The following is a 12,791-nucleotide window of genomic DNA, read 5'->3' on the forward strand; positions in this document are numbered from 1 at the left end:
GCCACCCGCTCTGCCCCCATAGCGTGCTGGCTGGTGAGTCAGCGCGGGAACCCTATTTGACTTGCTGATCTTGTTCAGCAAAGCCTCATGGTCTTAGAGGGTGGTTTAGGGAATACAGAGACCTTCAGAAGTGTTTTTCTACCAGGTGGAAACACTTAATCCAGAAACAAAGGTCAATGAAACACATAATCCAGAAACAAAGGTCAGTTCGGTTTTATTAACATCCACGTTAATTAGGACCTTCTGTGTATCAAAGGACAGGCTAAAACGCTTTATGCTGTAATGAAGATTGGGGTATGGGTTATGTGTGGTTCTAGGACCCTTTTCTCCCCATCTTTAAAAAAATTTTTAGTTTCTGCCTTCTTAAAATTGATGTACAATGTTGCAAGGAAGTCGTTGCTACATGCAAAGCCCAAGAAAGAGCCCTGAGCATGAATGACCTTGGCGGCTGCTTAACCTCTAGCCCAGGGCTGTGTAGACCAGCTGCCTGTGAGACTTGCCTGGGGTGCTTTTTGAAAAGAAAGCTGAAGCCCTCACCAGGCTAATTGAATCAGTCTGGGATCCTAACCCGAGCATCAATACATTTAAAAAACGCTCCCCGTGAGGTCTTAATGCAGGTCTTACTTTGAGAACAGCTGGGCTAGAAGATCTGTGCCCCTGGCTTCCACATCTCTGAACTCCCCGTTACCACCTGTAGGGAAGACCCTCCTTGACTTGGCCCATCAGCTTCTCCAGCCTCATCCCCATCACTCCCTGGGCTCCGCAGGCTGCAGGCACACCTGGGACAGGCCCCTTCTCACCTCTCTACCTCTGTATGCACATGATTCTTTCTGCCCCGATGGCTCTTCCTCCAGTCTCTTCCCATTCTGCGCAAAGTTGCTGTCCCCCTAAAAGAATCCCATTTCGTGCTCCTTGCCTTGCAAAGCCCCCCTTTCCTCCCCAACACGGACTTGGCACTCTTGCATTTGCACGGCCATTGACAGGCCAGACTGCTCGTCTTCACGTGGTATCCTCTACGCCCAGCACCATGTGTTCAAAAAGCATTTCCTCGTGGGCGAGTGGATTGGCAATACCTGCCTTTCCTTCTGAGATTCTGAGCCATGCTACAGTACTCGTAAATCGTAAAGCATTTTACACACCCAAAGTGGCTTGTGGTTATTAGTGGTCCTGCTCTTTCAGTGACAGCCCGTGGTCAGTCATTTGCCTCCTTGCAGTAGATGGCGCTCCTCTTGGAGTCAGTGCGGGACGCTGGGCTTCACTTATTGTTTAGAATGTGATCAGGTTGCTGTCCAGGTGATGCAGCAGCCCCCGCTCAGAGAGGACAGGATGTGGGGTAGCCCTCCCCGTGGTCCACGGCCAAGTGCAACTCCGCTCATCAATCGGAGCTAATGAGATGATGGGTTTGCCGGGGGCAGCATCTCCCTAATTCCAAAACCTTGTCCAAATAACTGAGCCGCCCGTGAACTCGTATTATGTGGACTTAGGTCTCTCAAAGCCATCTGTGAGCCGGGGTCTTGCGAGGCAATTATGCTGCAGGTGTGCAATAGAAATGAAGTAATGGCTTAATTATTTGGTGAAGCAGCAGGCGTCTTGGACCGGAGGCTGGCTGTGCGCAAACTTCCCAGGCTTTTTTCTTCATGCTATTTTGTTCTTTGGAATTTTAACACAACCTGGAGAGAAAATTGTTGGGACTGCAGCCAGCTGCATGTACAATAACCTTAAAAAGTCAGCTCGTTCCTAATTTAGATCAGAAGAATGTCTGCCTCTTTTCATTGCTTCTGTGGGGGAGGGACTGCAGGGGGGGGGAGTGTTGTGTGTTCATGAATTGTCTGAAGTGTAAGCAAAATTCGGGTATATGTGTATATTGGGGGAAGCAGGTCTCTTTCTTTCATCTGCTTTTCAGAAGGTCCTGTGGTGTCCATACCCTCACCCCCACAAGAAGTGTGAGAGTGTTAAATGTGGTTTTATGTTTCTCCGAAGTTGTCAGTTGTGTCTGAGAGTGAAAGATAGAGCGTGCATGAGTTTCTTGTCTTTTTCTATGACATAGAAGTAGATCTCTGGAGCTCCCATCGTGGCTCAGTGGTTAACGAACCCCACTAGTATCCATGAGGATGCGGGTTCAATCCCTGGCCTCGCTCAGTGGGTTGGGGATCTGGCGTTGCCGTGAGCTGTGGTGTAGGTCGCAGACGTGGCTCCGATTCTGCGTTGCTGGGGCTGTGGTGTAGGCCGGCAGCTGTAGCTCCAATTCAGCCCCTAGCCTGGGAACCTTCATATGCTGTGGGTGCGGCCCTAAAAAGACAAAAACAAAAACTAAAGTAGATCTCCAGCAGAGGCCTGTCCATTTCTAAATTAGCCGTGTTCCTGTATCTTGTTGGCCATTGTCTTCTGCATTTGCATTTTGACCTTGACATTTCTGATGAGAGCAGCTAGAGCGGTGGAAAATGAAATGAACCACAGAGCAGAGTGTTAAGGAAAACGCTGATCCAGGATTTTCTTGTAAGGCCGTGCAGGGCTGGGATGTGAATGCCCCCCGGCCCCAGGCTTGTGGCACACGGTGGCCCTGGGCGTACCCCACATTTTTCAAGCACCGATTCACATACCAGACACTTCATATGTGCTTTGCTTTTTAGCCCTCACATCTGCATTTTGAAAAAGGCTTGGTTATCCCCATGCTACCGAAGAAAAGTGAAGCAGTGAAATGAGCCACCAAAAGACCTAGATGCATGCTCTGGCCAGCTCCATCTGAAAGCTGGATTCCAGCAGGGCAAGTCCGTGAACGTGTAAGGGCCACCTGTTGAAGGCAGGACTTGGGCCTTACGTGTTCAAGTGCTCTGTGTGTGTGTGTGTGTGTGTGTGGAGTTATGCCCCTGAGGGGCAGCATGATTGCCACAGAAGGACAAAAATGTTGATAGAGATAGGGTCCCGCCCCAGAGAATGACATTGAAGTCTTGACTCCAGGAATCAACTTGGAAACTGGAATTCACAAAAGAACTCACACACAAGTTCCTTCTTTTTCTCTGGGGATTCTTATGATCATTCCTGTGGAGAGTTTAAGGACATAAATAGTAACAAAAAGTTGTTTGGAGCAGTGTGGCTGGCCCGCGTGCTTGCGTGTACAGAAAAAGGTGTGCTGAAATCATTGCTGCTTTAATAGCCAGCACATTTGGTTCTGACTCTGTTATTTTGAATGGTTCTTCTTTGCTCTGTGTCTTTGCTGGTTTTCCGCTTCCCAGATGATCTGTGTGTGTCCGCCCCCCGCCCCTGTCCCCGCTGCAGAGTGCTAACCCCTTGGTGCTAAAGCCTTAACAGAAACATTGAAAATTTCCTCTTCTGGAGTTCCCGTAGTGGCCCAGCAGTAACGAACCTGACTAGTATCCATGAGGACTCGGGTTCGATTCCTGGCCTCGCTCAGTGGGTTAAGGATCCGGCACTGCTAAGGTTGTGGGGTAGGCTGGCAGCTGCAGCTCTGATTTGACCCCTAATCTAGGAACTTCCATATGCTGCAGGTGTGGCCCTAAAAAGGAAAAAAAAAAAAAAATTTCCTCTTCTGAGCTCACCTTTGAATAGTCTGTAATGTTCCCCAAGTAATCTTTTAAGAACTTAAAGGTACCTCCCTCTAGGTCCCCAGAATAGGGCAAGAACCCCACCAAACTCAGATTTTGCCCCCACTCTTGCCCCAAGAGCACTGTATCTAGATGAAGATATTTATTGAGGCAAAGAGGATCTAGGTCTTAGGTTAGCAAGTGCCGGCGCCAGGGGAGAGCCGACGGGAGAGCCGTCCGGGCTGCCTTACTGGTTTGGTGAGGGCACCAGGCTTTTCTGTAAGTTGCCTGGCCATCACTGGGGAGATGTTTTTAGGGTCCTGGGCCACAGTGACACGTGTGGGCCCTGTGTCTTTACAGATCGGATGGTAATTATTCCAAGTCCCATTATCTTATTTTTGAGAGTCGGTTCTTTGAATGGCAGTGCAGGGAGATGGGCAGATGTTTGGGAATCCCTTATGTTAGAGTGTCCAGGCTGTGTGTAAATGAAAATCTTTTTTGAGTGAGTTAAAATTTTATATACAAGAGTAATTTTTAAAAGCATATACAAAATAGATTTTTTTTTATTTTTAATTTTTTTTTTTTTTTAGGGCTGCACCTGTGGCATATGGAAGTTCCCAGGCTAGGGGTCAAATCAGAGCCGCAGCTGCCAGCCTATACCACACTCAGAGCAATGCCAGACCTGAGCCACAGCTCACGGCAATGCTGGATCCTTAACCCACTGAGCGGGGCCAGGGATCAAACGCACATCCTCACGGGTACTAGTTGGGTTCGTTTCCACTGAGCCACAACAGGAACTCCCCAAATGGATTCTTTAAATATCAAGTATCTTTGTGTTCTGACAGTGTCTTCTGGTCTCTGGGCCTCAGCAGATCTGCCATCTTAGCAGCTGGGGAGCTACTTCCCCACGTGTCCGGTGGGGCCAACTCTCTTTGTTCCTTTCATAACTTTTTTTTTTTTTTTTTTAAATAGAAAGGCAGAGCAGCATTGTTAATGCTTTATTTTTATTTTTTACCAAACGGTAGTTTTGGACATGAGGTGATGCTCTTTAATATTCAGTCATTTCTTTGAAAAAGGATTTTTCCAAAATTGGTGGCCTTCTCAGGTACCCTGGCTTCTAGTGTTCATGGTGCCACAAAGTAGGAGCTTTGTGCCCTTAATTCAGACCCATTAAACTTCTCTGAAACAGTAGGGCCCCGGCCTCAGTGATCTCCTACGTCTCTCCAACCCTGCAATTGATGATTCTGTAATTGATCTAGACCAGGGGTCCTTGACAGGGGCCATGTGATAACGTCTCAAGATTGTTTTGGTGGTTTTCTGCTTTTTTTTAGCCACAACCACAGCATATGGAAGTCCCTTGGCCACGGATCAAATCCAAGCCACAGCTGTGGCAACAGCAGATCCTTAACCCACTGCACTGGGCCAGGGATCAAACCAGAGCTCAGCAGTGACCGGAGCTATTGCAGAGATAATGCTGGATTCTTAACCCACTGTGCCACAGTGGGAACTCCAAAGTTTGGGGTGTTTTCTAAGGGCATTTAGTGGGTCCAGGCCGGGGATGCTACCAATGATCATATGATATGGCAGCCCTCTCCAACAAAGAATTAGCCACCTAAAAGGCCCATCGTGCTGAGGCTGGGACACTCCCACGTGGAGGAAGCCATGGATGTGCAGTGCTGAGCCCCTGCCTTCTCAACGAGCCCTTTCTCTCCTTTGAGGTTGCAGAGCTTCTCTGGTTCATGGGCCACTTGAAATGTTTCCTTTACCGTGGACTCGGAGGGGTCTGTAGGTGAAGCAGACTTTCTGGGGAAAGTCTGATGGGCCTGATTCAAGGCAACAGAGCTTCTATTGTGTGGGGCTGCCGGCAAGAGCGAGAAACCCAGAGTCACCGCAGCCATGGAGGTGTCGGTTTTCTGAGCCACCTTAAAAATGGGCGGCTCGTTTTCTTCTCTCGCTTAGAGTTTTCCTGGCAGTAACTTTGAAACTTGGCATTTGTTTACTTTTCCATATTTCCAGTACATTTCTGGGACTTGGATTGTTAAAAGCTTAGAGCTTTCTAGACGGGAGTGTATCATTTAATCTTCCGAGGGGCTCATGCGTGAAGAAGAGGCATTTCAACAAAATAAATTAACGTGATTGTATAAACCTTTCGGAGGCCTTATTTTGGGGCGGGGGGAGGGCGGGCAGGAGGGGAACAAGCCAAGAAATGGTGCTACATTGAAAACACACTGCAGACTCCTTAACCTGTTTACGGTCCAAATGTTTTTCTTGTGCCTTTGTTTCTGTGCACATGGACTGCGTGGCATATGGTTGAGACCTCTTTAAAAAGCAGAAACCAAAAACTGTCCTCTGAGCAAAAGCCAGGCCAGGGCAGGGAGGTTGCCCAGAGCAACCTCTTTAATGAGGGTGACTGGATTTCACAAACAAAACTCGATCGGCCTGGCTGTGGTCATTAGCATTCACAGACAAACATTCTTTTCCCTAAGGAAGCCAGATTCCTTTTAAGGGAAACTTACTATAGACGCACCTCTGTGGGGACCCATAGACGGGACCCTCTCTGCACCCCTCCTGAACTCCCCTGCTGAGAAGCAGGAAGCAAAAAGGAACTTTGCATGTTTTGGGTTCTGCTGCCACTTTTTTTTTTTTTTTTTAATTTTTTTTCTGGCACAAAAGCAGGGGCCAACCAGTTAGGTATGACTGTATTCTTTGATGGAAAGTCGTCGTCACCCCTCCCGAATACCAGGGCAAGGGCACCTGAAGAAATTCATTGCTGCCACTTCTATAGACTCACTTCTAAGTACCAAGTGCCAGTCGATGGTTGTCACTTTGCTTGTATCACGGGATTGATTTGCATCTCACATGCAGTGCTCCCCTCCCCACCCCCACACACCTTTTTTTAACCACTGCAGCCATGCGGCACCAAAGACTGTCCTTTTTGCTTTCCCCAAGCCACTCCTCCCTGACCACAGGCAGATCTGGTTTGCCAAACCTCATCCTCGAGGGGCATGGTCAGGCAAGCACCATCCGATCTCCCCGTTCCCCGGACTCGTGGAGAAAAGATAAGATGAAAAGTAAGGAAGACCCTCTCCAAGATCTCAGGGCAAAAATCTACCAGTTAGTTCTCAATGATGAGATCGATCTGTCCTCTCGAGAGAATGAGGAGGTCAGGTGGCCTGGTTGGTATTGACCTGGGCTGGAAGCACGAGGAGTCTGACCTGCAGCTGAGGGTGCTTTGAAATCAAGGTGGTGGAGAGTAAGGCAAAGGATGAGCCCATGTGGGTAAGTGAGAGAGGAAGCATCAGAGTCTCGGTGTGGGGAGCCACGGGCACCAAAACGAGCTGGGGTGCCTGTGTGGTATCTGCTCCAAGTCTGGGGGTGACCAGTTGGCCCAGTGGCGTTCCTTTTATTTCCCTTGGACTTGCTGTCTGGGTAGCAGGCTCTTGACTATAAAGGGAAATGCAATAAAATTTGCCTAGGTCGGGTATTCTCAGCATATATAAACCTCAAAAAGCATTATGCTAAGTGAAGAAAGCCAGGTCCAAATGACTATGTGTTGAAGTGAGTTTCTAAAGGCAGAAGGTGGATGGTTGTCTGGGGCAGGGAGCGGGGAACCGACTGCAGCCTGGCTGAAGGGAATATTTAAGGGAATACTTAGAATGGTTGAATTTTATAGAATGTAAATGATGTACTGTTACATTTCTACTTTGATTGGGTTTTGTTTGGGGGCTTGTGTTGAGTACCAACAAAAAGATGTCTATAGAATGGGCTTGGTCCCCATGACATTAATTCCAACTTTGGGAAACGTGTATGAATGATACTCTCACAGTTGGAACTTTTTTTTTTTTTTTTTTAAGGGCTGCGCTCACAGCATATGGTAGGTTCCCAGGCTAGGGGTCTAATCACAGCTACAGCTGCCTGCCACAGCCACAGCCACTCCAGATCTGAGTCGCATCTGCGACCTACACCACAGCTCACGGCCATGCCGGATCCTTAACCCACTGAGCGAGGCCAGGAATCGAACCCTGCAACCTTATGGTCCCTCGTCGGATTTGTTTCCACTGTGCCATGATGGGAACTCCAGCAGTTGGAACTTTTAAGCCAAGTCCTAATCTGACCCTGCTCCCTCAGCTTCAGCAAGTAGACCTCATATAATCCTGATTTCATCTTAATCAAAGAACTCATAGTTTATGTGTACAGGCCATCCATCCATCCATATACACAGAAACATCTCACTGATTTGGATATTTGAATTTAGTCCAAACGAGTAACATCTGTATGTCTAGGAGGAGTGAAATATTACAGGATCTCAGCACTGGCAAGGACATTAAAAGTCAGGAGCTGGCAGACAGACGTGGTGAAGAATAACAGACGATGAAGAAATTCAAAGACCTGAGAGTGTGTTCGACGGGTAGACTGAAAGACCTCAAAGGTCATGAGGTCATGTTTGCCCCTTTAATTAGAAAGTTCCACTCATCAAAGTTGCCTCATTATTTGGCCATAATGGCGGTCTGAGTTTAATTGCGGGTCTCCTTTTCTTCCAGGGTTATAGAATTTCTATATCTAACGGTACTCCTGTGTTTATTTGGGGAAATGGCGTGATGATTAGCAAGCCTGCTGAGTCAATTCAGCTCCTGTGAAAACAAGTGCAAGCTGCCATCCCCCTCCCCACGTTGATGCGTTTGTCTCCCTTTGCTGCTAGAGGGCCCCGAGCCCCCTTCCAGAAACTTCTCTTGCTCTGCCAGACTTGACGGTGGAAGCCAACAACATGATGGGTAGTGGGAGAGGACTTTCTTACTGCTTACTTGAAGGCTTGTGTTTTTATCCATATTCACTAGGAGTTTTTGTGTGGTTTTTTTTTTTTTTCCCCCAAATATGATTTTTATCTAAGAACCAGATGGATAAGATAACTATCTTCAAATGGTGACAGGCTTTTTTAAAGTGACATGTGACTTGGTTCATTCAGTCAGTCAGTCAACAAACATGTGCTTGGCTAGGTGATGGGTCCAGAAAGATAATCCACTTTCTGCCTTGAGATAGGTCCAGGCTGGTGGGGATAAGGGCTGTGGGTAGCAAAGGGTTGGAGTTCAGAGACATAGAAACAGGAGAGCAGCCTGCGTGATGGGTTTGGAACAGGTTTTGTGCAGACTTCTTTTCAGCCTGCAGGTGCCATGATTTTGACGATAGCTCCTTCAGACACTCAACGGGTGGCCTAAGACATGGTTTGTGACACCGATGCTCTGAAAGGCCTGCGTTTGTGTTCACACCCCTCCTGGCCCCTCACCTAAGTACTACAAAATCGTGACCTCAGCAGGCCATGAATTCATGCATCACAGCTCAACCTATTTGCTGCCTAGTCAGCCAGCTGGAACATTCGTATCTTTCAATTTAACCTTCAAAAATAAAAGAGCATGAGCCACAAAGAAACATACTCTATTTTTGCCTCAGCTTCATTAAGCCTCTCCTCTCTGGCCAGCCTGCTTGAGTTATGTCAAGTAGTCAACTCTATGGCATGACCATAAAATTTTTTGCAAGAGAGAAGGAAAAGCTTGCTAATAAAAAGTAAGAGAAGGAAGGTGTTCAGTAAAAAATTTTAAACGTGTGCCTGTTTTTCCTAGTAAAAAATGTTAAATGTGTGCCCTTTCTTCATTTACTAATGTTGTAGATGACATGTGTTGATTAAGGGACATTTCATCCTAGGACTGGCTGCCAGGTGGGCACTTGGCACGTGCCAGGCGGAGTGCCCGTTGCTTTAAACATATAAACATATCCCCTCTCATCTTCCCCAGAGCGTGTATGGAAGTAGGTTTGTCTCCATTTCACAGAGGAGGAAATGTGGGCTTCGATGGGTTAACTTAGCCAGAGTCGCACAGCTGGTGGCAGAGCCTGAATGGAACCTTGCAGTTGTTCTATGACCTTTAAACCTTCTCCCCAAAACATTAAAAACTCTCTTTGCTGTTAGTTATAAGTGTATGGGAAATGAAGAAGATAGTAAAACTTGACTTTATTTAGTACACTGTAATATATTTAAAAATATTTTTATTATAGTGGATTCACCATGTTGTACCAATTTCTGCTGTACAGCAGAATGACTCAATTATCTACCTATCTATCCATTCTTGAATATTCTTTTCCATCAGCATCTATCCCAGGAGCTGGATAGAGTTCCCTGTGTTGTGCAGCAGGACCCCATTGCTTACCCATCTAAATGTAATAGTTTGCATCTACTAATCCCAAACTCCCCGTCCATCCCTCTCTCCCACCTTGGCAACCACAAGTCTGTTCTCTGTGTCCCTGGGTCTGTTTCTGTTTTGTAGATAGGTTCATTTGTGCCCAAATTAAGTTATTGATTTGTTTCTTGGCCACAGCTGTGGCATGTGAACGTTTGGAGGCCAGGGATGGAACTCACGCCATAGCAGCAGGCCTGAGCTGCTGCAGGGACAACACTGGATCCTTAACCCCCTGCTCCACGGGAGAACTCCTGTGTCATATTTTAGATTCTGCATATAGGTGATGTCATATGGTATTTTTATACACCGTAATTTAAAACATGAGAAACACGGAGCATTTTTCAATGTAATAAGAGTGGTGTGAACAGCGCGTGCCTCCCCCCTGTCCTAGAATTCAGGACACTTGAGGGACCGTCTTGGCTCTGCCCTGGTCCGTTGCCACCTGCCTCTCTTCCCGTTCGGATCAGCTTCCAACATCGTATCCTTTGCGCTTTCAGTGTCCTGAAGTATCTCTGAGAGTTTCTTTCATGAGAAGCTTTTCCGCAGCCTCACTTTGCAGGACATCTTCCTCCTTCTCGTCATGACCCCTTTCCTCCCGCGTGTCCCTAAACTCGCCTTCGCTAGGTCTGGCCGGCTGCGTCTTTGGAAGCGCTTACACGGCAGCAGTGTCAGTGTCAGCCTTTTGGTGGTCCAGCTGTTTCCTTCACATCGTCGATGTTCCCTCCATGTCTGGCTTTGTGTTTTCTTTTCCTTTCTTTGCTCCACTCTCATCTCTGCTGGTCAGTCCCCTCTTCAGTGATCCGCTTTTGGTGAAATGTTAGGCGGATTTATCACTGCGAGAAGAGGCGGTCACCCAGCCACAGGCTTCCCCGTGACCCATCGCCCAGAAATGGAAAGAGGGTGTTGTGATTGCTCCTGGATCAGAATGTGCATCCGTTGGCATTCTCTTGTGGCACGGCGGGTTAAGACCCAGGGTTGTTACTGCTGCGGCTCCGGTCGCTGCTGTCGTGCGGGTTTGATCCCTGCCCCAGGAACTTCTGCATGCCACAGCCTCGGCCAGAAAAACCAAAATAGGCATCTGTTGTGAGAGTGATGTGTGGACTGAGGGGTTAGCAGTGAGGACACAGTCACTGGTCCCGTGTGCATAGAAGCCACACATAAATGCACACAAATACAGAAAGCTGTGGAAGGTGGTAATAGAACCAGGTGTAAAGGGACGGTTTCTGAAGACTAGAATTACGGGTGGTGATTTAGCATCCTTCCTTCTCTCATGATGGTGCAGGCAACACAGGTGGAATCGGAACTGTGGCCACCAGCCTACACCACAGCCACAGCAACGAGAGATCCAGCCACGTCTGTGACCTACACCACAGCTCATGGCAACGCCGGATCCTTAACCCCCTGAGTCAGCCCGGGGATTGAACCTGAATCCTCATGGATCGTAGCTGTAGACCAGAGTTAATCTGAGGACCAGTGTTTCTGGATTCAGGAGAAAGCAAACACCACTGTCGTTCCCCGAACCTTCTAGTTGCGTATCTAGTTGCAGTGACCGGAAGGCCGCCCAGATACATCATACCGAGAACCCTGAAGCTAAAAACATTTTAAATGACTCTTTTTTTTTTTTTTTTCCCTCCGGCTCCCCCCTGGCATATGAAAGAAGTTCCCTGTCCAGGGATCTGCAGCCTACACCGCAGCTGCAGCAACCCCAGCCTCGTAACCCACTTTGCCGCAGCAGGAACTCCTTAAATTACCCTTCCGAATGGGACTTTATTTATTTTTAAATGATTTTTATTTTTTCCCCTTGTAGTTGGCTTAGAGTGTTCTGTCAGTTTTCTACTGCACAGCAAGGTGACCTAGTCACACATACATATATACATTCTTTTTCTCACATTATCAGGCTCCATCGTAAGTGACTAGATACAGTTCCCAGTGCTACACAGCAGGATCTCCTTGCTCATCCAGTCCAAAGGCAGCAGTTTGCATCTATCTTAGTGGAACTTTAAAGTTGTTTTGTTTTGTTTTGTTTTTGTCTTTTTGCCATTTCTTGGGCTGCTCCCGCGGCATATGGAGGTTCCCAGGCTAGGGGTTCAGTCAGAGCTGTAGCCACCAGCCTACGCCAGAGCCACAGCAACGCGGGATCCGAGCCGCGTCTGCAACCTACACCACAGCTCACGGCAACGCCGGATCCTTAACCCACTGAGCAAGGCCAGGGATCGAACCCGCAACCTCATGGTTCCTAGTCGGATTCGTTAACCACTGCGCCACGATGGGAACTCCGGAACTTTAAAGTTCATATGCATAGATCCTCTCTTGTGGAGGTTATGAGCTGACATTTGAAGGTGGGGTGGATATCAGCTACAAGTCAGAAACTTTGTAGATTGGGGCAGTGGGAGGAAAGTATTACTGGCAAGAGCTGTGTGGGAACCAGCAGCTCAGCTGGTGATGGTGAGGTAGATCATCACATTGCTTTGTTTTTTGTTTGTCTGTTTTGGCCTCACCTGTCGGATATGGAAATTCCTTGGCACAGATCAAACCCTCGCCGTAGCCCCAACCCAAGCCGCTGCCGTGACAATGCCGGATCCTTAACCTGCTGCTCCACCAAAGAACTCCATGTAGCTTTGTTTTAAAGAGTAACTTTAGGAGTTCCCCAGTGGCTTAGCAGGTCAAAGATCCAGGGTTGTCGTTGCTGTGGCTCGGGTCACCGGCTGTGGCATGGGTTCGATCCCTGGCCTGGGAGTTTCTACATGATGCGGGCATGGGGGGAGAAAAACAGTATTTCTCTGTTTTTTATAAAAAATAAAACCAAAAAAACCCCAATATTTATCTACCAAGAAATAGAGTATTTAAAACAATTTATATGGCACAAATGAACCTCTCCACAGAAAAGAAAATCATGGACTTGGAGAATAGACTTGTGGTTGCCGAGGGGGAGGGGGAGGGAGTGGGGTGGACTGGGAATTTGGGGTTAACAGATGCCGACTATTGCTTTTGGAATGGATAAGATCCTGCTTGAGATATAGCA

General features: G+C 47.7%; 1 protein-coding gene across 6 annotated transcripts in view; it reads left to right on the forward strand.

Moving 5' to 3' along the window:
• The window catches only part of FARP1 (FERM, ARH/RhoGEF and pleckstrin domain protein 1), a 312,926-nt gene that overhangs the window by 151,845 nt on the left and 148,290 nt on the right, over positions 1 to 12,791 (forward strand). Inside the window, exon 1 of one of the 6 annotated variants that reach the window (XM_021065379.1) lies at positions 5,735 to 6,821. The exons of the other annotated variants lie outside the window; for them this stretch is intronic. Coding sequence (XP_020921038.1) covers positions 6,816 to 6,821 — 6 coding nt within the window. The 5' untranslated portion in view covers positions 5,735 to 6,815. Of the gene's footprint in view, positions 1 to 5,734; positions 6,822 to 12,791 lie in introns of those variants that run through there. 6 annotated transcript variants of the gene reach the window in all.

Source organism: Sus scrofa, chromosome 11 (genome assembly GCF_000003025.6).
Source record: "Sus scrofa isolate TJ Tabasco breed Duroc chromosome 11, Sscrofa11.1, whole genome shotgun sequence".
NCBI lineage: Eukaryota > Metazoa > Chordata > Mammalia > Artiodactyla > Suidae > Sus > Sus scrofa.